The sequence below is a fragment of the Mustela putorius genome, unplaced genomic scaffold (genome assembly GCF_011764305.1).
Source record: "Mustela putorius furo isolate JIRA1106 unplaced genomic scaffold, ASM1176430v1.1 tig00000275_pilon_pilon_pilon, whole genome shotgun sequence".
NCBI lineage: Eukaryota > Metazoa > Chordata > Mammalia > Carnivora > Mustelidae > Mustela > Mustela putorius.
The window spans coordinates 21,946,581-21,972,064 of record NW_025421341.1 but is presented as its reverse complement, the minus strand read 5'-3'; the positions used below and the strand labels follow the sequence as shown (position 1 = coordinate 21,972,064).

The 25,484-nt window shown below is 56.2% G+C and overlaps 1 protein-coding gene across 12 annotated transcripts in view; it reads left to right on the top strand.

Annotated features, from left to right (window-relative positions):
* TNS1 (tensin 1) overlaps positions 1-22,949 on the top strand; it is a 198,720-nt gene extending 175,771 nt beyond the window's left edge. For all 12 annotated transcript variants that reach the window (XM_013061545.2, XM_013061546.2, XM_013061543.2 and 9 more), the window contains 11 exons: positions 2,822-3,020; positions 5,950-7,016; positions 10,040-10,126; positions 10,839-10,970; positions 11,338-11,430; positions 12,096-12,173; positions 13,989-14,060; positions 14,313-14,481; positions 15,418-15,486; positions 15,952-15,984; positions 18,189-22,949. In XM_013061545.2, the coding sequence (XP_012916999.2) occupies positions 2,822-3,020; positions 5,950-7,016; positions 10,040-10,126; positions 10,839-10,970; positions 11,338-11,430; positions 12,096-12,173; positions 13,989-14,060; positions 14,313-14,481; positions 15,418-15,486; positions 15,952-15,984; positions 18,189-18,333 (2,144 nt within the window). In that variant the 3' untranslated portion in view covers positions 18,334-22,949. The remainder of the gene's footprint in view (positions 1-2,821; positions 3,021-5,949; positions 7,017-10,039; positions 10,127-10,838; positions 10,971-11,337; positions 11,431-12,095; positions 12,174-13,988; positions 14,061-14,312; positions 14,482-15,417; positions 15,487-15,951; positions 15,985-18,188) is intronic.
* Positions 22,950-25,484: the final 2,535 nt, after the last annotated feature.

Sequence of the window (25,484 nt, the reverse complement as noted above, 5' to 3'; positions counted from 1 at the left end):
GAATCAGTGTCCACGGGTCCCTGCTGTGGCTCTGTTCTGACGAGGCGACAGGGTGGTGAGGCCTGTTTTATCTGTTTTTCTGCTGGTGGAAGGGATATATTTTGTTGTTGTTGTTGTTTGTTTGTTTTTACAGGTGGGGTATAGGCTAATGTGTATTGTTTACCCAGTGTATGGGCCCAGGTCGTGGTAGGAAATGGATGGCTCATTCTATGGGACAACAGAGAGGTTCATGGACTATTTAAAAGGTCTGGGTAAAGCAGTGATGGATGGTGAACACCCCCGGGTGATCTCGAGCAGGAAGAGGGAGCCATTCCCACACCAGACCTCAGGGAAAGCAGAGAGCTGGCGGAGAGGAACCCTGACCGGAGCTGTGGTCTTGGGTAGAGGGAGGCAGGCGCTGGCACCTTGACCTTTGCTCCTCACTCTGTCTCCCATCTCCTGCCAGTCTCTTTCACAGGCTGAAGGCCAAAGCCTTCTGGGACCCTGGGACCTGAGGGTCTGGGTGATGCGGTCAGTAGCGGCCTCCAGGGGCGCAGAACTGGCTGGCACAGACTTCAGGAATCACTCACGGGGGCTGTAGCTTGAACTTCTGGGGTCAGCATGAATTCCAGGGGATGAGAAAAGTGAACGTGTGCCTCTTGGGTCCTAGTTCTGATGCATCTCTGCATGGGGTGGGGGGAGCTGGAGGGTGAAAGTCAGGCGTCTGCTAGCTTGTAGGGTAGACGCCTATCGGGGGCTCGCTGTGTGCCCCGGGGGTGTGTGGGGCACAGCGAATAGAGATCAGCAATTGGCCTGGGGTGGCCGGGGAGCAGATGGAGCCCTCACTATCTCCCTGTGGGAGTGGGGTGGCAAGTGTTGCAGGCACGGGGGTGAAGCCTGGAGCCTGGAAGGGTAGGAGGAGTATTCAGGAAGTGACCCAGAAGGGTGAGGTGTGGGAGGGGACGGTCGGCCCTGGCATCGTGTCTCCACTAATGTTTCTATGGGGTCCTTGTTGCATGGCAAGGATGCAGCTGGTCCCCCAAGACGAATCTGGCTCCCTGATGTTTAGCTGGCTGGCGTATGTGCTGTGGGTGAGGGGGCAGGCTCTGGGCCAGATTGCCTGCTTTCCTGGGCCAACTCTGCCCCTTGGTGCTGTGTGATGGGGTGAGCTGCTTACATTCTCCAATTACTGACGTTCTCCTACTTTCCTCGTGTAATTGTTTGCTATTTTTATCATTATTAATAGTCGAGGCCGACATGCTGGCAGACTGGGTGGCTGCCAGTTCTCGGCATCCCCAGGATGCTGGGGCCCTTTCTAGGCCACCAGGAGCCAGCGTTGAGGGTCAGGAGATGGTGGCCACTGATTTGCTGTGTGTTCTGAGGCAGATCTCTCTACCTCTCTGGGCCGAGAAGAGGGGTGAGGTCAGGGGTTAGCCAACTGTGGCCAACTCTGGCCTCCTGCCTTTTTTTTTTCCCTGCCTGTTTTTGTAAAGAAAGTTTTATTGTAACACGGCCCCGCTTTTTTGTTTACGAGTGATTGCTGAAAAAGCAGACTTGACTAGCTAGCTGCTCCAGTGACCGTTTTCTAAATGGCCTGAAATATTTACTGTGGAATCTTTTACAAAACAAAATGTGTGCCTGCACCGGGCCAGAGGGCCTCTGCAGTGCCTCCAGGCTCCAACCCTCAGATGCGGGCAGCACAGAATCCAGGCCTTTGGAGGGAAAGCGGTCTGAGGCTCCTGGGAGGGGAGTGGGTGGCCCCCGGCTGGTTGAGGAGACTTTGGAGGAGGCCTCTTGCGAGGCTGAGTTCCGCCTATATGGACACCAGTTTCGGGCACGGAGCTGGCTGGCTCTGCCTCACGCCATGCTTGTTTGTCCCTTTGCTGACGTCTCTCCCTGCCCCCACGTGCCCTGCCCAGGGCAGCACAAACCCTCTGCTTCTTCTCTTTCTCGGGCTGGTTTCAGCAGATGCCCTGATTGGGGTCAGTGCATGAGCTGTGCTCCGATCACGTCCTACTTGGGGGAGACAGGGCAGGGCCGGATTTGGAGGTGATGGGAACATCTTCTATCCCTGATCATGTCCCAGGAGAAGCCAGGAGTGTCCTGCTGCTTCTCACTGTGTCACCCTGAGTGCCTTTCAGGCCTGGCTCCACAGATCTGGGAGGAGGGTCAGGCAGATCCTGGCTGTGAATCAGATCTCCCGGTCTGCCTCCAGATGTCACATGTCCTCACCTGTAGAATGCCCATTCTGGCCCCTGTCCCCCAACTCCCCAGATCTTAGGTTCTTCTAAACACCAGGCAGGGATAATGATGTCAGTATCTAGAGGAATGCTAAGTGTGTCAGGCACGGTGGGTGGGTGTGTCTTGGCGTGGAAGGGACTGGGCGTGTCTCCCCGGCATAGGCCTGTTGCTAGGCCAGCAAGCCTGTTTCTGGATTCTGGGCGTGGGTGGAGCCCACGGGAAGCCTGGCACTGTTCTGAACATGGGCAAGGCTGGGCCGGAGCAGACTCCAGCCATGCCAGGGGGCACCTAGGAGGGAGGAAGCAGCTAAAGGGGCGCTTAACTATAGGAGGGAAGATTCCATGATAACTGTGTTCAGAGGCAAAGTTGGAGTCCATTTCTGGGAAGCTTCTGTGGGGTTCTGTGGGGGCTCTTACAGCGTCTCCACGATACCGAGAAGTTGGGTAGGCATGGGCCGGCTGATAGAACCCCAAAAGTGCCCTTTGCATGCTTGGCTGTCTTTTTGGGGGCTGTCCCCACAGGCTGGAGAATTCCCTGGCAGGTTGGGAGGGGTCTGCACTCTGCCCCCGTGGATCTCAGTCTCTCTTCTGCCCCCTTCCAGAGCCCCGGAGCTATGTGGAGTCGGTGGTGAGGACAGCAGTGGCTGGACCCCGAGCTCAGGACCCCGAGCCCAAGAGCTTTAGCGCCCCAGCTGCCCAGGCCTATGGCCATGAGACGCCCCTGAGAAACGGGACCCTGGGAGGCTCCTTTGTCTCCCCCAGCCCCCTCTCCACCAGCAGCCCCATCCTCAGCGCTGACAGGTAAGCAGGGAAGGAGGACCCAGGCCTGGATCTGCCTAGAGCATGGTTGGGCAGAAATCATATCCAGATAGCTGTACCTTGGAAGCAGGGGTGCATCAAGAGAGCACCTTGGGTGCCAAAGCCCACGGGGAGCATGAGCGTGGATGAACTATAATTCCCAGACTGAATCTGATCCCACTGTCCGGAACTGTGCTGGAAGGAGTGAGGGCCATCGTGGGGCACCAGTCCTTCCCACAAGTTCAAAACCTAGCCAACAGCAATCACTCTGTAGCAAGTGCTTCTGGTGTGCCAGGCACTTTGCTAAATGCTTTATCTGGTTATTTTATTTAGTCCTCTCAGCAATCCTGAGCAGTAAGTACTCTTATGATCCCATTTTTTAGAAGAGGAAACTGAGGCAATAGGGAAGCCACCTAGCTTGCTCAAGGTCCTGCAGCTACACAGTAGCAGAAATAGGATTCGGACCAAAGGCGTCTGGTTCTAGAGCCCCCGTCTCTCCTCTCGCCTGGGCCTGCGTCTCTGTGCCTGCCTGTCCCAGGGTGATAGATGTGCCCAGAGCAGACATATAAGGGTTTGGAGCTCCCAGCGAGGGGCCGCTATTTCTGGCTAGGGATGCAGAGAGGGTTTCTGGGGGGCTGGAGGTATTGGTGGTGAGGCCAGAAGGATGAGCAGTTGTGGAAAGGTGGAGGAGGAGGAGGGAACGGGCATTCTAGAAGGAACAGCGCAGCCAGGGCAGAGGGCTGGGGTGTGGATGTATTGATGCGTGGGGCTGAGGGCATGCACTTGCAGGTGGGAAGGTGGCTGGACAGCTGGCATTCTCAGTGGGTCAGACAGAGAGGAGAGCCTGGAATCAGGCCGGGAAGGGCTGTGAAGTGGGAGGCCCCCATGTGTGGACTGCAGGGGGAGGGGGCTGGAGGCTTTGTGACAGGGAGAACGGGATCTGACATGGGAGAGGGAGCTCAAGATCAGCCCTGCCATAGGGTGCCAGGCTTGGGGCTGCTGACTGGGCTCGCCTGCCCCGACCAGAGCTCTCCTCCAGGAGGGGAGACTGCTAGGCATCCCTCTGCGTGTCCACCCCCTTTCCTGCCTTGGCCTTCCATGGGGCCCAGAAACTCTCCAGCCATCCCCTCCTGTTATCACAGGCCAGGCCCAGTGCTGAGTTTGCTGTGTGCCCTACGCCCTCCCTTGGCCCGGTGCAGCGTGCCCCTCCAGGTTAGGGTGGGAGTGGCCCGGGGGGTGCAGAGGCTATGTTCTCCTGTGTTCTGAGAATTGAGAACCTCAAGCCGAGCAAGCACCCTGGTCCATCTCGCCCCCTCTCCAACCTCTGCCCAGGGCAGACGGCTCCATTTCTTTGGCAAGTCTGCTTCTGGGCAGAAGGTGAATTCTTCCTTTAAGGGGATTTTCCTAACCTGGCCAGCCACCATGGCTCCTGTTCAGGGCGCCCTGATATTAGGATGTCTTCACTGGTTCTCACTCAGATTCCTCCTGCTGTAGAGTTGGCTCTTTTCAGGGCTCAGGAAGCTGGCGGTTCTGCCGTGGGGTTAGTCTTCCAGAACTCCATGTCACTGGCTCTTACCCCGCCCCTCTCAGCTTGACACATCCTTCCGTTCCTCAGAGTCCGTGTTATTCCGTCCCAGGAATGGCATTCCACTCTAGCTCCTTCTGGGATTCGAGGTAGACTTTTTCTTGGCCTGGCCCGTGACCTGCTTCTTGCCCTTGGCTCTTGCCTGACCCACCACCCCAGGTCCCCCCCGGGGACCTGAGCTTATCCATCCTGGCCTCAAGACTCCTTCCAGTCTGTAGCTCCAGACTTCGACCCATCGTCTTGTGTAAGGACTGCCCCCCCACCCCTGGTCCCTGTCCAGGGGCTCCTGCTGCAGACCTCGCCTGCTACCACCCTGCAGCCACAGCTCAGACAGGGTCCCTGTCAACCTTTGCCTCTCCTACCATATCATCAAGGGGTAGGACTTTGGGTCTGGAAGGAATCAGGGTTATCTAACTCAGCCCCCTTTTTTGCCATGTGAGAAAAGTTAACCAGGTTTTTCAGAACCTAGGTTTCCCAGCTGGTGGCCGCTGCATTGCCCTGCTGTACAGATAGTTGCACAAAACTTCAGAGGAGAATCTATGATTGTGGCCATTCCCCCAGGGCCAGCCCCCTCTGAAATGAATTTTATTGAAATCTTAGAATGGGGAGCAACCTCTGAGCTCATCTAATCTAACCTCCCAATAGAGAAGACCCCCCCCCCACACACACACAAAACATTCAGGTCAAGAAGCAGGTCAGCTTCTGCTTAAATACTGCTAACCATAGGAGTCTCATTACCATGCAAGGCAGCTTGTTGAATTAGGGGCCAGATCCAACAGCTGGAAAGCAGACCTTACAATAAGCTGAAATCTCCTTCTGGGAGACTTGTTGTCTTTGCCTTTTGGAGCTAACCAGGAATGAAAGCCCGATTCCAGCGCTCTCTGTGTCCAAAGACGATCATAGTTTTCTGGGAAAAGTGAGTCCAGGTGGAGATGCTCCCAGCAGGAACAGGAGCGAGATGGGTCGACCCCTCCCTGGTGTTCAGTTTTGGTGCTATTGGAGGTGACATGAAGAGAGCTATCTTCAGTGTCCCTAGGGAGACCCCCTCATTTTGACTTGCTATTTAGGAGCCAACAGGAGCAGTGGGGGAAACACGGGCTTTGAAATCAGATGCAGTTGAGCCGGAAGCCTGGTTTTTTACTGTGTGATCATGAGCTCAGTGCTTCACCTCTCTGAGCCTCCGTCTCTTCTGCTGCTGCTTCCATGGGGTGATGTGCAAAAGTCATGATGTTTTGGCACACATGCCAGTGGAACTCTTATTGTTGCTGGTGGTGGGAGGGTGGGCTGCGTGCTCACGGAGAGCTTGTCTTTCACCTTGACATCTCACTCGGCCTCCTCTCTCTCTAGCACTTCGGTGGGGAGTTTCCCGTCCGGGGAAAGCAGTGACCAGGGCCCCCGGACACCCACCCAGACTCTGCTGGATTCAGGCTTTCGTCCCGGCAGCCTGGGCCAGCCCAGCCCTTCGGCTCAGAGAAACTACCAGAGCTCTTCTCCTCTCCCGCCTGCGGGCAGCAGCTACGGCGGCCCTGACTACTCCCTTCAGCAGTTTGGCTCCCCGGAAGGCCAGGCGCGGTCTCAGTTCACTGTGGCCGGCGTCCACACGGTGCCTGGGAGCCCTCAAGCAAGCCACAGGACAGTGGGCACCAACACCCCCCCCAGTCCTGGCTTTGGCCGCCGGGCCATCAACCCCAGCCTGGCTGCCCCTGGTAGCCCCAGTCTGAGCCACCGCCAGGTGATGGGTCCAGCAGGAACTGGTTTGCATGGCAGCACCGTCTCCAGCCCCCAGGGTAGTGCAGCAACCACTCCGGGAAGCCCCAGCCTGGGCCGGCATCCTGGGGCCCACCAGGTTCCTGGCCTCCATGGTGGTGTGGCCACAACTCCGGGAAGCCCCAGTCTGGGCCGGCACCCCGGGGCCCACCAAAGCAGCCTGGCTCCTGGTCTCCATGGCAACATGATAGCCAGCCCGGGAAGCCCCAGCATGGGCCGGCACATGGGAGGGTCTGGATCTGTGGTTCCCGGCAGCCCTAGCCTGGACCGGCACGTCGCCTATGGTGGTCACTCCACTCCCGAGGACCCAAGACCCACACTGTCCCGGCAGAGCAGTGCCTCTGGCTACCAGGCGCCCTCCACACCCTCCTTCCCCGTGTCCCCTGCCTACTATCCGGGCCTGAGCAGCCCTGCCACCTCCCCGTCGCCGGATTCAGCAGCCTTCCGTCAAGGGAGCCCCACACCAGCCTTGCCGGAGAAGCGGAGGATGTCCGTGGGAGACCGTGCGGGCAGCCTCCCCAACTATGCCACCGTCAACGGGAAGGTGTCCTCCTCACCTGTGGCCAGCGGCATGTCCAGTCCCAGCAGGGGCAGTACTGTCTCTTTCTCCCACACGCTGCCCGACTTCTCCAAGTACTCCATGCCAGGTGAGCCCCTCCTGCCGCCCCTGCCTCGACTGTGACGGGTCGTCTGCCGGTTCAGGTATCTGTCTCCACCTCTGTCTTTTGGGCATATGACCTTGAGCAGATCACTGATTTCTGGGGCTCAGTCTCCTTGTCTGTACAGTGGGAGTTGGAGGTGTCCTCAGAGTAAGTGTGCTGGGTGCGGATTCCGTGATGAGGATGTGGGTGCCCACGAGGATGATGAGGAGGAGAGTAATAATGGTGACCTTACTGTGAATGATGATCCTTTCCCCCAACCTGGCTTCTGCCACCTGTTGAGCACGTGCTGTGTGCCAGGCTCTGAGCCACTCATGGGCTCCTTAGTCTTCACGGCTGCATGGCACAGTAGGTATTCTTGCCCTTGTTTTATTTTATTTTATTTTTAAATTTTATTTTATAAATTTTTTACTATTTGTTTAAGAGAGAGAGAATACAAGCAGGGAAGGGACAGAGGGAGAGGGAGAAGCAGGCTTCCTGCTGATCACAGCCCAATGCGGGTCCCAATCTCATGACCCTGAGATCATGACCTGAGCCGAAGGCAGATGCTTAACCCACTGAGCCATCCAGGTGACCCCCTTTACAACCCCCATTTTATGTAGAAGCAAACCGAGGCTTAGGGAGGCTCAGTCATTCATCCAGGGTTACACACTTGACAAATGATTTCTGATCTGGGCCCACATACCCTAAAGTTTGTGCCCTTAAAGCGTGATTGGAGTTGAATGATCATGTTTCCATACTTGTGATTTAGCCTTCCCTTGAAAATCTGCCTTCCCAACGTGGACCTCCTACGTTTGGCCACTCACGGCACTCTGTCCCCACCTTTTGATCCCCCTGTGTGCATGTCACTAATAACGGATCAAGAAGCTAGCTGCCCTGTGGGCCGAGGCCAGAGGTTGGGCACTTTTGCTTGAGTCTGTTTCCTACCGGCCCGGCTTTGCAGAAGCCCATGTGTGTTCACACACTGAATTCTTCACTCATCATCAGAACTAGGCATTTTTCTCCTCTGTGGAGAGGGCTCATTATTAAAACACAAAGGTCGAGGCCTCAGCTGATCTGCAGCTCTCAGGCAGTCCTGGAACATGACTGTTGCAGAGCGGCCCCGGGGTTCTGGGGCATTCGAGGATGATTTAGACAGTTTCCGGCAGCCCAGGGTGGGGCCCAGCTGCCTTGATGCTCAGTGTGACTCTCCTGGGTCCTGCCCTGAGCCTGCCAACTCGGGACACCTACAAGGACCTTGCACACCCCTGCTTCCTGCTGCCCACCAGGGACATCTGGTTCCCAGCCCCTCTTCTTGGAGGATGGAAAACTTCTAGTAGTTAGGACATTTCCTGTTTCCCACCATCTTCCCTGCTTAAAATAGCCATTGGAGTCAACACAGGAAGGCACATGGGGCTCCAGCCGCCTCTGACAGCTCATTAGGCCCCAGCAGCAGTGGGGGCCTGGGCCTTCTGAGCAGAGAGAGAGAGAGGCAGCAGGCAGCCCTTGTGGCCCAGATGCCTAGCCCAGAGCACCCCCCCCCCCTCCACGCACAGCTGCCAGGAAAGGGAGCTGTCCTACCCCCTTGCTGTCCTCCGGAGGCTGGTCCCAGGGGTCGAGCACAGTGTAACTGACAAGTCGAAATGAACTGAGCATTGGACACACAGTCTAACTCGTGGCTCGGTCCTCACCATCAGCTTCCCAGCATCATCAGCCCAGGCTCCCTCTGTCCCAGCTTCTCTTCCAAGAAAGGAGAGCAAAAACACATATGCAATTGGAATCTTCCTTTCTCCCTCTTCCTCCAGCCCCCCGTTTATTTCTTTGGTGCCAAAACATGAAGGAGGAGCTTGGAGAGTGAGGACCACGCATTGGCGGCTGTGTTTCCTTTCCTGGGAAGGACTTACAGGAGCCTTTCCAAGAACCAGCTGTGTGATCTGGGCAGGTCCCTCTCCCTCTCTGATCCTCACTTCTCTCATTTGTAAAGTTAAGTGGTCAGACTCGATGCTCTCTGAGCATCTTACAGAATCTAAATGCTCCATAAAGCGTCTCTGGTCTGTGGAGGGTCTGAGTGAGGGTCATTTGCCAGAAAAGTGGGGTAGGTATATGATGCATAGTAGATAGCCTCTAGGCCACCCCCTCCTCTGTTCCAGGGCAGATCCTCCTCTGTTCCAGGGCAGGGCTGAATTTGTTTGTGATGCAGAACACGGGCTCTCCATATAGGGCGTGAGGGGTGCTGGGGAAGAAGCCATGGGAATGTCTCTTTCTTCCCTCATCTTTGCGGTGGTTATGACACAATTGGGAAGTCCATCTTGTGGAGAGAGAGGCCAAAAGGTGGGGTGCCTTACCCTGTGGGAGAGAAGCTGCAGGAAGGGTTTAGTCCAAATCTTCTGGAGAAAGGAGGGGATGGAGTGGAGGAGGCCTTTCCTCAGCTCGGGGAGAATGCAGTGCCAGGCTCTTGGACAGGAGAGCAGCTTCATGATGCGTGACAGTTGGCCAGAGAGGGGAAGGATGGGCAGGCTGCTCAGGGTCCCCTCCAGCAGCGAGGACACCGCCTTCCTGTGCTAGTTTTCTGTGACCACCGTGACCAAGTGCCACACACGTGGTCACTTGAGACGACAGAATTTAATCCTTCCCGGGCTGGAGGCTAGAAGTCCGAAGTCAAGGTTTTCGAAGGTTTGGTTCCTTCTGGAGGCTCGAGGGAGATTCTGCACCAGGACTCCTCTTAGCTTCTCATGGTGGCTGGCAATCCTCGGTGTCCCTTGGCTTATAGATACACCCTTTGGTCTTTGCCTCCGTCTCCATGACCCTCCCCACGTGTCTCTGTGTCTTCCCCTCTTCTGATAAGGACATAAGTCCTATGGCATTGGGGCCCCTTTCACCCAGCACGACCTCACCTTACCTTAATGACATCTGCAGAGACCCTATTTCCAAATAAGGTCATATTCACAGGTGCCCAGACTTAGAGCTCCAACAGATCTTCTTAGGGGCTACAGTTCAACCCCTAACGCTGTTTCTCTCTCTTCCTCTTGTAGACAACAGCCCTGAGACACGGGCTAAAGTGAAGTTTGTTCAGGACACTTCCAAGTATTGGTACAAGCCTGAGATCTCCAGAGAGCAGGGTGAGTCCCAGGTGGCACGAGGGTCCTGTGGTCCATCGGAGGTCACTGCTACCTGCCGCCCACCGTGTCTTCCTTGGGCACGGAACACAAGCAGACTTCCTCCTTTTTGTCACACGTGGCAGTCACAGGTCAGACAGTAAGAGGCACCTCTCCACGGTGAAGCGTGGGGGTGGTGCAGAAGCAGGGTTTGTAGACCCATGAAGGATCTTTAAAATCAGCAAAGTCTGGGTTTTCCAAGTAAAGTAAAAGGCCAGCTAACGTAATAGCAGATCTCGGCCCCATGTCTACACAAAGTGGAAGATTTGTGCACGTTTTACAGAAAGAGCAAACTTGGGATAGTGGGGCTGGGGATGAGGCCCACTTCAGGCGCCCCAGGCAGGCAGGTGTTGGCGACAGGTTCGAACCGAACTGTTGCCTGTTGGTTTAACTGTAGTTGAGGGGAATGCACCGTGTCAACTGGCTTCTGTATTGTGTGTGGCTGCCGTCAGGCGGCCGTGGTGGCCCTGTGCTTACAGCAGGGGCTGCACTGCCTGCTAAGCCCAGAATATCTACTACCTGGCTTTTCATAGAAGACACTTGTCTCCTGTAGCAGAGGAGGACCCTTCTGAACCTTCGGTTCTAAAGAATGAGGTTCGATAGGCCTCGAGTCACAGCTAAGATCACGGCCATCTCTGTCCTCCCCCCCACTTCTCTCCTCTCTTCTCCCTCCCAGCCATCGCACTCCTCAAGGACCAGGAGCCAGGGGCCTTCATCATCCGCGACAGCCACTCCTTCCGAGGGGCCTATGGGCTGGCCATGAAGGTGTCTTCTCCCCCTCCGACCATCATGCAGCAGAATAAAAAAGGTAGCTCCCCCTCCTCGAACAGGGCTTCTGGACAACATGGTCGTCAGTGCTGTGTCCTCAGAGACTGAGGTGCCTGAGGACCCCAAGAGCAGCAGGGGCCTGGTCCCTGCTGAGTCAGACTCTTGAGGAGGGCAAGTCCTGGGCCTGGTGATGGCTGGGGTCAGAGCACAGGGAAGCAGGATTATGGGGACCCTGTGGTTGTATTTGCCTGAGTGGTGGTCTCTCCATTCTGGGGTTCCGGCCATACTGCCCATCCCAGCCTTGCTCCCCTCCCAGAGCCGCAGTGGGGAGAAGTGATGGAGTGCCACTGGCAGGCGGAGGGAGGGTGCCACGAAACGTGCTCTATCCTCCTCTCTTCTCATCCCAGGGGACATGACCCACGAGCTGGTGAGACATTTCCTGATCGAGACCGGCCCCAGAGGAGTCAAGCTCAAGGGGTGCCCCAATGAGCCAAACTTTGGTAAGCTGTCCCCCACTTCCACAGCCTGCCCGCAGAATCGCAGGTGGTCCCTGGTCCCCCTTGTCATGGGTGCAGGGACCAGTGGCCCTCGTCCTCTGTACCGTGGCTGCTTCGCTTAGCCACAGGCCTTTTCGTATTTGTCCCACTGCCTGAAAAGCTTGATCATTGGAATTTGAATTAACAACCACAGACAGCCCCCTACGATGTGAAAGTCACCGTCTGGGAACCTTTTATTACCTCTGGTCTCCTCACAGTTCTGCCTGGGAAGTGTTATGGCCCCATTTCCCACATGAGGTTCACAGAAGCCAGACTTACCCAAGGAACACAGAGCTGATAAGTGACTGAGCTGGGATTTCATCCCACGATTCTCTGCTACCTCTGCTGCACTGCCCTGAGAGGGGCCCCAGCAGCCGGAAGGACTGAAGAGAGATGTTGGGAGGAATTTTCTGGAAAGGACCTTTGTGGCAGCTAGAGGGAACCTCTGGAACCTTCTCCCTTAGATCTTGCTAACAAGAAGGGGGTGGGTTTTCAGCTTCATTGTTGGGCTAAGGGAGAGGTGATAAAGAAGCCAGAGATTATGGATAATGGGGTGGAGTGTCTCGGCTCCTCAGCGCCCTGGCCCGCTCTCAGGGACACCGGTCCTGACGTGCTGTCTCCTCCCACAGGGTCTCTCTCTGCCCTCGTCTACCAGCATTCCATCATCCCACTGGCTCTTCCCTGTAAGCTGGTCATTCCAAACCGAGGTAGGAACGTGAGACTCCTTGCTCTCCAAGTACATCTCCGAGCTGGCCTCCTTCTTGTGTCCGCTCTGCCAGCTGCTCCAGAACACAGGCCAGGGTTGGAGGACATGGGTCATTTTGCCAGTCTGGGGAAATTCAAAACTTCTCTCCTTCCCCCCACCCCCACCCAATACAAAAGAAGGAAAAGCTCTTAAAAAAACTTAACTCCAGGAACACACATAATTGACTTGCCAGATTGTTCTGGAAAATTCTCTGGTGGCTTTAAGGAATTCTTTCACAAATCTTCAAAATACAACCCAGGGGAGGCACTTGAACTAGGAAACAGTCATGGGGAGGACCATGTATAGAGGCTGAGATGGGCACTGGTGGATGGGGCTGAGGGGAGGGGGAGGGGAAGGAGGATTTATGTGGTGGGGGACGTTCCCTGGGGGTTGGAGGTTGGCATGAGTGAAGAGGAGGGAGTGCACTCGGAGGAAGAGGTGGCCAGGCTCTGCCTGGCGTGGGAAGGAAATGGGGCCAAGATGTCCTTGGAGTTTCCGGTCGGCTTGGCTGTAAGGGTGTTCTCTGACTGAGGGGTTGCGGAACTGATGGGAAGAGCAAGGCTTGTTGGTTGTGGGAAGTATAAATGGAACCTGAGAGCCTTGGAATTTATAGGTGAGAATCTGAGTGGGACCATGGGCCCAGCGAAGGAGAGTTTAGCCCTTGTCAGAGAAGTGTTTCAGCTTTGGAGGAGGGCAGACAGACATCCAGGACAGACACTGGATAGGGTTCTGCCACCCGGCCCCACATACAAAGGCCAAGCGTGGGGGACTGTGCTTGGCCTTGACCTCGAGGTCTAGGAACTAGAGACTGGGTCCCTTCTCCCCATCCTCTGTTCAAAACTAGGATATTCAGGAGTGTCTCTGGGAATTTCTTCCAGTTTCTCTTGGAGCTCCTGCGGTTATGCCCACACACACAACCCCCAGTATTATTTGATATTTTCAATGTATCCAACTCAATTCATTGAATTATTAATGATAATTGACCAACATTATTGGTTTAAAGGTTCAAATACAACTTAAGTAGCATTATTAACCCCACATTTTGGGCACCAACTAAATTATGGTTCTATGAAACTTATGAAAGTAGTGGAGCAATTATAAAACTGTTTGATATTTACATTGTAGAAAACAGCGCTTTGCAAAGTCTGGTTTCCAGAACCACAGGGTTGGCCATCTTGGGAACTTGGATGCAAATACTCTCAGGCCTCACCTACTCAGGAACTTGGGGGTGGGGCTTGGCCATCTGGGTTTTCGTAAGCCTGCACACCAGAGTCTGGCGTGTCAATAAGAACCGACAATACTCAGTTCTTATTAATATTGAAATTATAGTTTTGTCGCATTAAGGGCTTGATGGCTTAGGGCCCTCATGGAGCTACACAAAGACACACCCACGGGCAATGACAAGAGCGACATCCATTGCCACTCAAAGACCTGCTTTATGCCAAGCACTGGGCTCCCCCTGTGCATGGAACATCTCAAAAACCCAGCAAAATGGGTACAATTGCATCTCCGTGTTATAGCTCCTTGGCAGATGCTGGGGCGAGAGTCTGAACCCCACACTGTTGGACTCCAGAGCGCTCCCCCCGCGTGCGGCACACTTGCCGTCACTGTTGGAATGTTCCGACTGGACATGCACGTGCCACCTGCCAGGGCCTGTTATGAAAAGTGGTATCCATTGCACAAAGTATTTGCAGAGCTTGCCTGAGGCTCAACCAGACGTGTGCTGCTTTCCAGCTCTCGAGTTTTAATTACCGGCTGAATTAAACTTTTGTTTCAGACCCCACAGATGAGTCGAAAGCTAGCTCGGGCTCTGCCAACTCCACCACTGATCTGCTGAAGCAAGGGGCAGGTGAGTGGCCGCCCCAGCCTGGGTCCCCGCGCGGGCTCCTCCCCTCTCCTCTGGCCTGCCCTGTGCCTCCCTGCAGACCCGAGTACCGCCAGGCAGTCCACATGTCTGTGCAGATGCCTGGCTGGGGGGCTGGCCTAGAATTCATCCACTCCTTCTCCCCAAAGAGCTGACGTGGTGTGTCATCCACCCCCCCACCACCCCTGCCACCCCATTGCGGCCCCACTGACTCCTCTCTGGGCGGGCTTATTCCAGCCTGCAATGTGCTCTTCGTCAACTCCGTGGACATGGAGTCGCTCACTGGGCCACAGGCCATCTCCAAAGCCACTTCTGAGACGCTGGCTGCTGACCCCACACCAGCTGCCACCATCGTTCACTTCAAAGTTTCTGCCCAGGGAATCACACTGACTGACAACCAGAGAAAGTAAGCCTCTTCTACTTGCTTCCATGTCGGGCTCTCTCCCGGTGACCGTCTATCCATCTACTTAACCACCCGCTTACCCTTTGTTCCTTGTACTCACCTGTTCGCCCACCCACCTATCCGCCTACCCATCCATGCATCCATCCATCCACCTGCTCGCTCATCCAGCCACCTATCCACTCTTCTACCCACCCACGCACCCATCTACCACCCACGCACCCATCCACCACCCACGCACCCATCCGTCCGGTTACTCATCCACTCACCAGTTGATTTGCTCATTCCTGCATCCATTCATCCTCCATTTATCCTCTCCCACCCATTTATCCCACCGTCCATTTCTATCTCTATCCATACATGCATCCATCCTTCCTTCCTTCTGTCCATCCATCCATCCACCCACCCACCGTTCCATCCATCCGTCCATCCATTCTTCCTTCTGTCTGTCCATCCATCCACCCACCTACCTTCCATCCATCCATCCATCCATCCATCCATTCTTCCTTCTGTCCGTCCATCCATCCTTCCTTCCATGCATCCATCCTTCCTTCCTTGCATCTTTCCTACTACAGTTGTGCCTGGATTGAGCACACAGCCATAAATACAACTGACAAAAGTGCCTGTTTTCTAGAGCAGAGGCTTTCCTCTCAGACTCTCCCTCCTACTTCTTTCCTTCCTCCTCCAGGGTCTGCTCATTTTTCTCCTTCTTCAATACCAATTTCTTCCTTCTTTTCCCACTTACTAGCACTTGGGACATGTTTCAGTGACACGTCTGTTTGTCCCTGGGCATCGCTTCTATGAGTGGCCCAGGCCATCTTGTATATAAGGTGGAGGTCAGTCCGTGACAGCTACACGTGGTGGCCTGACCTGCAAGGGGAGGTTGGAAGAGAGTGGTCACTTCCACGCTCATTCTCTGTTTACCTGGTATCTGTACCTCAGGCTCTTCTTCAGGCGACACTACCCACTCAACACTGTCACCTTCTGTGACCTGGATCCTCAGGAGAGAAAGTAAGTCTTTTGCAGACACCTTCCCTTCTGCACACTTTTAGAACACTGGAGTCTCCGTGTGTGCAAGTGTGTGCACGTGTGGCTGTGGGTGAATATTCTTGGTTCAACTTGAAGGTCTGCCTGTGTCTGTGAGACTGTGAGTAATTGTGTTGAGTAGCTATCTGAGTTTTTCCCAGCACACATTTGGAGACCCTCCCAGGGACTCAGATACTTGCTTCCATGCCCTCTGCCATATCCTTGACCTTGAATCTGCTGCTCCTCTGCACACCAGAGAGCTCCTTGGGAGACAGGCTGCGGTGTTCTCTTCACCCTCAGTGCCTCCCCCTGCTTGATTTTTGGAGGCCTCCATCCACCTGGAATGGGGTCTCCCTTGCCTTCCCCCAGGAGGCCTGGTCATGTGAGGGGCTGGGTTCTAGGGGGTGAAAAGGTGTAGTGTTTTATGCGATGGTGTGTTTCTTTCCACAGGTGGATGAAAACAGAGGGAGGTGTCCCCGCTAAGTAAGTGTCTTCTCCCCTGCCCCAGCGGGCTGCTTCAGGGGGAGGCCTAGAATCTGGGGCCAGGGGTAGGTGAAGGGTAACAGAGGCCTTTGTGCCGGGGTCAGTCACTTGGGAGAAAAGCTTGGCCAAGCAGCGAGGACTTTTGCCTTCTCCTTTCTTGAGGCTGGGGCTAGTCTTGTCACCTTGCCTCTCCTAGGACCAGACTGTCAGGGAGCTGGGGAAGTGGACAGGGAGCTGGAAACATATTGGAGGCTGTGGCCACCGGGCAGGGGGTGGTTTGAATGGTCTTTCTGCCCAAATCCTGGCTTCCTTGATTCCCATTCTCACTCTTTGGTTGAGCCTCTGTGAATCCTGTAGTCTGCAGGGAATCTTGCTGGACAGTGGAAAGCTCCATGAACGCCCTTGGGAGCATGCAGAGGGGCTGTGTGGGATGGAGGGGACCTCGCCGTGCCCGAGGCCATGTAAAGAATGGGCGGCCCGGCTGAAAGGAGGGCCCAGGTGTCCAGCCGTCTCAAAGCACGCCTCACACCTGCTTTAGGCTTCTCTGAGTTCCCAGGACCGTTAGGGTCTCCCAAGTCCCTGACCCAAGCAAGCAGGCCCAAGCTCTGTGTCTGAAGGAGTTCATCCTTGGTCACCACCCGGCCCTGTGATGGGGAGATGATGGGTGGGGGACAGAAGTGGGCTGCTCCCAAGCCCGGAAGTTGTTCTCCTCATTCTGGAGCTGGGTTTGTGCTGAGCTTCCTGCTGACGCGACCTTGCTCTGCAGGGCAGAGGCCCAGGAGAGCCTGGCTCAGTCAGGGGACAGCACTGGGGGGGGGGGGGGAGGGTAGGTGTGCCAGGCGCCTGAGGCCCCAGATTTCGGGAGGTGTGTTCTCAGGTTCCTGCAAGTGCTCCTCCCTGCCCTGGGGCTGAGGTTTCCTGCCTGGATCCATTCCCCCCAGCAGAGAAAGGACCTGGCAGTCATTGAACTGGCGGGGGGGGGGGGGGGGGGGGGGGGGAAAAATAAACAGCAGGGAGGGCAGGCGGGCCATGTTTAGGCTGGTGAGGTTGGCTGGCTCCCCACCCTGGCAGAACCAGGCGGCCAGGCTTGGCTCGAGGTCCTGCGGTGGCTCGGAGCCACTCCCTCCCTCCGCCCTTACTGCCCTCCTGGGCACCAAGGAGCCTGAGCGGCCTGGAAGGGAGGTGCTGGCGCTTGGGCCATGGACCCGGGCATCCCCTGCACTTGGGCAGGTCATTATCCCGGACTTCGGGCCCTAGCTGCTCCAGGCTCCTGAAACAAAGGTGGGGACAGCAAAGCTGTAGGAAGTCCTACGTCCGTGTGCGTGTGTGTGTGTGTGTGTGTGTGTGTGTGTGTGTTTTATGCGTGCGGGTGGTGGCAGGCAGGACCCAACTTTGCTAATTTTAGCTGTTGTGGTCCAGTCCTGGGGAGAGGGGTTTCCATCGGAATCTCCAGCTGTCCGATTTCCCCATCTCGCTCTAATTAGCAATGTGCCGACGGGGAGGGGACCCGGGCTCACATTCTGTTCTCTGCTCATATTTTTAACTCTGTTTTGCAGAGAGAATGCCAGGTCACTCTGGTGCAGGGAGTGGGGGTGGGGAGGAACAGGTGTGGGGTCCCCCATCCCCTCCCATTCTCTCGAGCCGAGGAGAAGTGTGTGTGTGTGTGTGTGTGTGTGTGTGTGTGTGAGTGAGTGTGAGGGGGGTGGCAACCCCTTATCCCTTTGTCTTCCTGATCCTCTCCTTGTGTCTGAGGAGGCCAAGCACTGTGATGGGCCGTCCGTGTTTCCTTCACGTGCTTCTGTGTTGTGTGCGAGAACAGGCTGGGCCGGGTGGGGCTGGGAAGTGCCGCGAGAAGCCTGCCTAGGAATGTCCCCGTTTTATTTTTGGTCTTCCCACCTCTTGCTGTCCAGTCTCCTCATTTGCTTCCAGCTCCTCCTCCCCCATTGCTCCTCAAAGGGGAGTGACTGCCTACCCCGAAACCAGGGACACTCTCATCCCTGGGACCTGGCTTTCTGGGGCTGGACCAGAGGGAGGATTCTCTCCCGTCCCTGTGGGCAGGGGGAGGTAGGAAGACCGGGGAAGGGCTTCGAGCTGAGGGTGGGCCTGCTCACACCGGCAGCTCTCCCAGGTCTCGGGCGTCCCCCACCCCCCAACCCTCCCCTCACGCCTGTCACCCCCTCTCCTGCTCCTGCCACCCCCCACAGACTCTTCGGCTTCGTGGCCCGGAAGCAGGGCAGCACCACCGACAACGCCTGCCACCTCTTCGCTGAGCTTGACCCCAACCAGCCCGCCTCTGCCATTGTCAACTTCGTCTCCAAGGTCATGCTGAATGCCGGCCAGAAGAGATGAACGCCACCCCTCGCCCAGGGCCAGGGCAGTGGGGATGGGGCATGTGGGGAGGGGACCCATGAATCCTGACCACCCTTGAATCCAGAAGGAGGACTTTGGGCCAATTTTGGAGAAGGAGAGAAGAAAGTGCAACGTGGGGAGGGGGAAGTGAATTGCAGAGGGGAAGGGGGAGAGAGAAAGAGAGAGAGAGAGAGAAAGAAAAAGATGGAGGAGAATAACTCGGATTCCCCTGGGTAGATGGATACTGTGGAGCCCCCAAAGCCTCCACTGCCCACCAGGTCCACCTGACTCCCCCCACCCCTCTGAGAGGATGGGGCTCCTCAGAGGAGACCGACCAGCTCCTTGGGGATCTGTCATTTGGGAGTAGATGGAAAAGCTCTGTCTCCCTAACCCTACTGCTTGGCAAGGAGAAATCAGATTGAGAGCATCCTTTTCTGGCCGCCTCTGGGGTAGATGGGTGAACCAAATAGAGCCAGCACGGAACATCAAGTGGCCGAACTTTTGCCTTTGAAAGTTTCTGAGTCCTGGGGTACTGCAGGGTCTCGGGACTGTGCCTCCGCCGTGCAGTGTGCGGGTGTGTGTAGAGGGTGTGTCGTGGGACCACACCCTTGTCCCCACACACTGACTTCCACGTGCCTCTTAGCCAGGGTCGTATCACCTAGCCTTGTCTGTGCCCGTGTGTTTGCATACACATGTGCCTCCTGTCCAGAAAAGGTGACAGCAGGGGGTGACAGGGCAGCCCGAGGGGACATAAGCCCCGTTCCCCAGGATTCTGGGTCACAGACTGTGGGTCCCTTTACCTGCGCTCTCGCGGCCCTGGGTGTTGTCAGCCGCTTCTCAACAAAGACCCCGGCGGGGCAGGGGAGGCCAGAATATTGGTTTTGGAGGGAGGTGAAGACACACATGTGCGTAGTTTTGGGGAAGAGAGCCACCAGGAGGGGCGGCCTCGGCCTCGGAGCTCAGCGGATTGGACAGATTGGACATGTGTGGTCCCTCAGCAGCCTGGGCAGGTCGCTCCCACTGCCCTGAGCCCTCAGCCCGTTCTTGGGTTTTGTGCCCCAGACCAGCCTTTCCTCATTTCCTTATCTGCTTGTTGCCCTTCTGGGTGTGGGGGATTGAGCCTTCCTGCCCTGCCCTGCCCTGTCCTTCAGGGTCCTCAAGTTGGAGCTTGTCCTGGGGAACTTGCTTTCAGAAGCCCTGCCCAGCAATCCCCAGAAAAGGCCCCCGAAGGGCTCGTGGGTCCCTCTGTGAGTGTTTTGGGGCCTGATTTCTACCGGACTGCCTGGGATGTCCTTAGCAGATTTCTTGTTGCTGCTGTCTGTGCATCCCACATGGCCTGCCTCCCATGCCAAAGCCTTGCTGTCCCCCCTCCTGCCTTGGTTTCCCTGGCAGAACCAAGCTGCCCACGGAACAGAGGGGCCAAGGGATGCATTGAGGTCAGAGGGCCAAGAGGCCAACTGGGCAGTTGGGGACCCCTCATACCACCACCCAAGGACTCTAAGCTGGAATGGAAAATTCACCAGGACTCCATTCTTGGGGGGCTTCTTAAGCCTATGGGGTCCCTTAGAGAGAGGCATTGTACTGATATATAAATATATATAATATATATGTGGGACATACTGACAGAATCTGTAAGCTAATAAAATATAAGAAAAGGTTAAAAAAAAAAGAATAGGTAAATTGACGAGAAGTATTTATTGTTTTCCCATATTGCTTTATTGCCTCCCGGGGCGTAAACCAATTCCCATCCCTTTTTCATGTCTAAGTGAAGTCTGAGATGTAGGGGCCCTTTATTCTTGGAGGAAGCAGGGGCTCAGTGGTGGCACCTGCCCCATTCCCTTGGTCCCCTTATTTTCTGGCAAGCCCGGGGCACAACAGTCAGCTCCCAGAGAGGGCGGGGGGGGGGGGCTGCCCTCCTCCCTGTGGGACTGCCGGGACAAGGGTGTGTGTGGTGGATGGGGACGTGTGTGTCTTTTGCATTTTTTTCTCCTCCAAGAAGCTGTATCTGTGTGGACGTTCTGTTTTCAGGGAGTTGGAAAGGAGAGTGTCTGATGGTGGGGAGCAGGCCCCCGCTTCCTAAAGGTTGCAGCCTTGTACTTGGTGACCAAGGTTCCTCCAAAGCGCTCTTCCTTCTGGGGCATTCAAGCCGGATACCCAGAAATCCTCCCCTTCTCCTTCCCACCCACCCCAACTCTCTCCCCAGATGGGAGATATTTCCTCCCCACTTCCTCTGTAAATATCTTACATCTCCCGCTGGACGTGGCCCTGGGCGCTTGCCCCTCCTGGTCTGGATGGCCTCTCCTCACTCGGGGCCTGGCGGAGCGGCAGACCCTTCAGCAGCCAGCCCTGGGCCTTCACACACGCTTTCCTACCGCCCACCGGCAGCCCCTGCCTCCCAGGCACGGCCAGCCTGCCCCGCTCAGGCCTGAGCCCAGTGTGACCCTGGGAGGGACCAGGGCATCCTGGGAAGCTGAGCAGCTCAACTCCTCACTCACTCCCTCGCATCCCTCTGGAAGGAGTGGGTTTCCAGAAGAATGCTGGGGAAGGGTACCCCAGTCTCCAAGTGGCCCCACTTTGGGGTCAGACACTGGTTGGGAGGACACTGTGGCCCTCTCATGTCTCACAGGTTAGGTCTGTGCACCCCTGCGTGCGCACGGGCACACACACACACACACACACACACATATACACACACACACACAGCACCGCAGTATATTCTTGCCAAAGATTTCCTTTAAGAGAAAGCACTTTTAATCATTATTGTTATTATTGTGTAAATGTCTAACCTTTTCTCTCCTCCCTCCCCCGCACCCCTTTTTGCTGTTACTGTTGAATCTGTCTGTCAGCCAGGAGAGTGCTGTCTGGTCTTGAAAACAGGCTGGCAGGGCCAGGGTCCGGGGGAGGTTGGCAAGGAGGAACGGGAGAGGCAGGGTCAGGTTACAGGGCGGGGTGCAGATGCCAGGCAGGCTCATGGCCCCCCCTGTGCTCCAGCCAGGCGTCTGAGGTCGGCCTGGGGCCTGGGGCTGGCCTGAGCGGTGTCTGGAGGGAAGAGGGCAGGGAAGTGACATCTGTCTGATTCGGTGAGAGACAGTCAACGAGGTACAGGGGAGTTCATGCCGGTAGACCAGGAGGAGAGGGCAGAGCACGGGAACAATGGAGAGGTGACCCCAGAGGGGGAGAGGAAGGAAGGGAGCTGTTGGGTCCACCTCCAGTGGTTCCTGAAATGCCCCTGCCCAGCAGTCTTGGTGTCCTGGCTTCCTTACCTAGTCAGCTGCTTGAGGGCCATGTACACTGTGTCCGAGGTTTAGGATGGGCCTTCTGATCGCCCTCTTCATCGGAATCTCTCCTAGCAGCTCTGAAAACTCGTGGACCCCTTCTCCCTTGGGTTTTGAGGAATCCCTCTGTGTATCAGAGACTGGCAGGACAGGAACAGTGGGGCCTGGTGGCCAGAAGAAGCCACAGCCAGCTGGACAAGTGTGATCCTTATAAAGGGGGCTCAGGAGGAGTGGGAGGATACTCCGATGTGCCCCAGTCCAGGTCGGGCAGGCTCCTCCTGCCACACAAGGTGTGTGGAGGCGTCTAGAAGCAGAACATCTATGCCCTGGACATTTGTCCGCCAACCTGCCCTCCCGGGTCTACCGCGCTTCTTTGGAGCTTCTCAACTTTAGGCCCTGGGAAGGTCAAGTAGGTCCATGCCCTGTCCGGGGGCTCCCTCCAGCCCCTACATCTCCCCATGCTCAGGGTCCTTGGAGAAGTTGGAGGCAGAGGCCAAGATCCATGCCTCATCCAGGTCCAGGCCCCAGGACCTGGAGACTGGAGCTCCTGGCCAGTGTAAGGCTAGATGTAGGTGTGTGCGCGTGCGCGCGTGCGTGTGCGTGAGGGGTATACGGTGCATACTTTGCTGATCTCTTTAGGAAACGTGGGGTTACCGTCAAAGGGAGTGGGTGGGCAATAGGACATCCAGTTCAATATCACCCAGCCGTGAAAAGAATCAGGAGGGCCCTTGCTGGGAGGAACCGCAGTATTGTTGTTGGGGATGACTCGCTCCCCTGGGTGGGGCTCTGGCAGATGGGCTCCTTCCTGACTTCTCTGTCCTCCGATGTCCAGACTGTTGGAGGACTTCCATGTACGTCCCACACCTGGCCTCTTCCTGGCAGTGGGGTCTTTGCCGACGGATGTCCCAAGTTCGGTTTCTGATCAGTGTTAAACAGGTGGAGACTCTCCTGGGTGGCCGTGTTTGGTTTGTGTGTGAGAGTGAGCACATCGGTGTTCACACGCCGTGTTCCCCCATTTTCTCTCCTCCCTCTGTCATGCCGTCCAGAACAAATGTAAGAGATTCTTTGCCTCCGCCTCCCGGCCTCCCCGGCCCCTGCAGGAGAGACAGAAGAACCCAGCCTCCTCCCGACCCCCTGGCTGTGTATTTATATAGATGGAAATATCCTTTCTATTTTGTATCATCGTGCCTATAGCCTCTGCCACCTGTGTAAACCCCAATCTGCGCTACTTCCCTGGATATGAATGTATCGAAGCCCTTGCCCGCCCGCTCCTGTACAGCTGCTTTGTCTCCTTGTGCCCATTGTATGGCTTTATTCATGATAAAGCGAAAGAAAAATCTGTGTCTTTCTCTAGCTGTGTTCTTTGGGAAGGGGTCTGCCCAGGGCTCAGCGGTGAGCACAAAGGTGCCCCCTCCAGGCTCCGGATGTGCGGTGGGCTTCAGGGGGTGCCTCTCGCATACGGCTCCCCCATCATTCTCCCAGTGGCTTTCCCGCCGTCCAGGTCTCCGTTCTCATTGCCATGAAAGTTTCATCTGGACTCTTTTAGCGAGGAGCGAAACTCAAACTGGTTTAAGAAAAAAAAAAAAAAAAAGCACTCTATTGGCTCTCGAGGCCCAGCGGATCCCGACAGCTCCAACGTTGGAGCCAGAATTGGTCTCCATCCCTCAGCTCTGGGCTGGGTTCCCATTCAGGCAGGCTGTGCCCCAGCGTTGGGCCACGAGGCGCTCCCAGCTCATATCCAACCAGCGCGGCAGCCCCCGCAGGGAGCTCTTTTCCCCAGTATTTTGTGCAAATATTAAATGCTAGGGCAAGTGCTCTTTAACTCTGATGGGCCTTGTTTGGGTCATAGGACCAGCTCGGAAACAACCAGTGTATGCAGAGCTGGTTCTCTGGACAGCCTCTGGAGCCTTCTGGACCACGGCGAAAGAGGGTGTCGTTACGTTGAGGCGACAAAGAAGGAAACTGAGTCTGTGAGAAGTCACCTAGCTTCTAACAGGTGGAACTGGAACTTGTCACCACTGGTGACAGCTGGCATTGAACAATCCCGCTAAGTTCTGGAGGCCATGCCGAGTGTGTCTGTGTGTTTTGTCACACACGTGCTCCTGGGAGGAGGAAGGCCATCTTTGAAAGAAACCGAGCTTCAAAGACGTGGGGAGATTGCTCGAAATCCTAAGGCTGGTAATCAGCCAAGCAGACTGTGAACCCTGAAAGCCCATGTGTTTCCTAGCTCATACCCCTTCCTTGGCCCTTAGGATTTTGTTTACGAGGGAAGGACAGACTCTGATGAGTGAGAGGCAGGCAGAAGACCCAACGGGGGGAACTGGCCAGATGGGGGGCCTGGGGACTGGGCAGGCTGGCCAGCTTCCCACAGAGTGGACCGGGACTCCAGGTGTGTGAGCAGGAGATCACCCTCTAGTGCCACCCAGGTGTGGATGGATGTAGCTACCTCGAGCTGGGCCTGGGCTAGTGGATGAGAGAGACTGAGGAGATGGCAGGCTGGGACCTATGGCTGGGCTCTGAGGCCTGGCTTTGAGGGGTCCCACCAGGGAGGTGACGGGTAGGGGGTGCATCTGTGCTCCCAGGGTGCCGGGAAGAGGAGGAGGAGGGAGAGAGCAGGCTGCTGCTGGAGGGCTCTGAGGCAGGGACTTGAGTCCCGACACACCTTATTACACAGAAGACCCTCCATTTCCTATGAGTGCGGACCCTGCGCTATCAACGTTGGCATTGCCCAGAGCTTATAGGAAAGGCAGAGGCCTGCAGACCAGACACTCAGGAGACCCCCAGGAGACTTGCATGTGTGCTGAAGCGTGAGCAGCCCGGTGGGACTCAAATGCCCTTCAGGGCTCGCCTCCGCCCTGCCTGAACGATGAGGACCGTGACGGCTCTTGTCTGAGCCTCCACTGGACAGGAGGAGTCGTAGGCCCTACCAGCTGGCGGACCAGGGAGTGTCGGCGGACCTAGGCGGGGCGGGAGCTAGGCTGGGGCGGGGCCTGGCGCTGAGCAGGCTCTGTTGTGGGCAGGCGTTTGGACTGTGGGCAGTGTTTGGAGAGGCTGCCCTTGGAAGAGGCAGGAACAGCAGCAGGAGGGCAGGCGGGGCAGAGGGTTGGGGTTGGGGGCCAAAGAGGAGTTGTCTCTCACTTGGTCTCAAACTTGGCTGACAAGTGCTGAAGCCTGGGTGGGTCACCCCCTGAGGTTCTGAGTGAGTCTGAAGTCCTGCGGGGGCACTGGAATCTTCTACCCCTCCGACGGGGACTCTGGCCGGAACCAGTGTGGAAGACCGTTGTGCAAATGGAATCCTCCACGGCAGGGGCATGTGTCCACAGAAGCACGCGCACTGGTGAACAGTCTGGAGGAGGGGCAGGGGAGGACGAAATCCCCTCTGGATGGGCTTGGGCGTCCCCATGGCCTCCTTCCCCATGTGCCTCCCTTGTCCCCTCTAGGGGCTGAGCCCGATGTCCCTCCTCCTGCATCTAGAGGGGTTCCTAGCCCCAACCCTCCTGAGCCAGAGCTCTTTGAGGAAAGAGAAGCTGTCTTTGTCCCCTGCGGCCATGCCCAGGCCCTCGAGATGTGAGTAGAAGCGTAGGATCTGGGAAATCCAGTTCCAGTGGGGCTGGATTTACCCCCCTCCTGGGGGTTAAATTCTGCCTTCCTCTTTTAAAGACTTGGATTTTCCTCATTCCCTGGCAAAAATGACTAATGATTAGTCTCAGCAATTTCTAAGCAAGCCAAAGTATGGGAAGGCGACAGCTGCTTCTAAACAATGGCAGCAGGAATACTACAAATGCACCTGTGTGCGTGCAGACACACACACACACACACACACACACACACACACACGAGACCTAGCCCACTGGGATGTACTGAGTCCCCACGTAG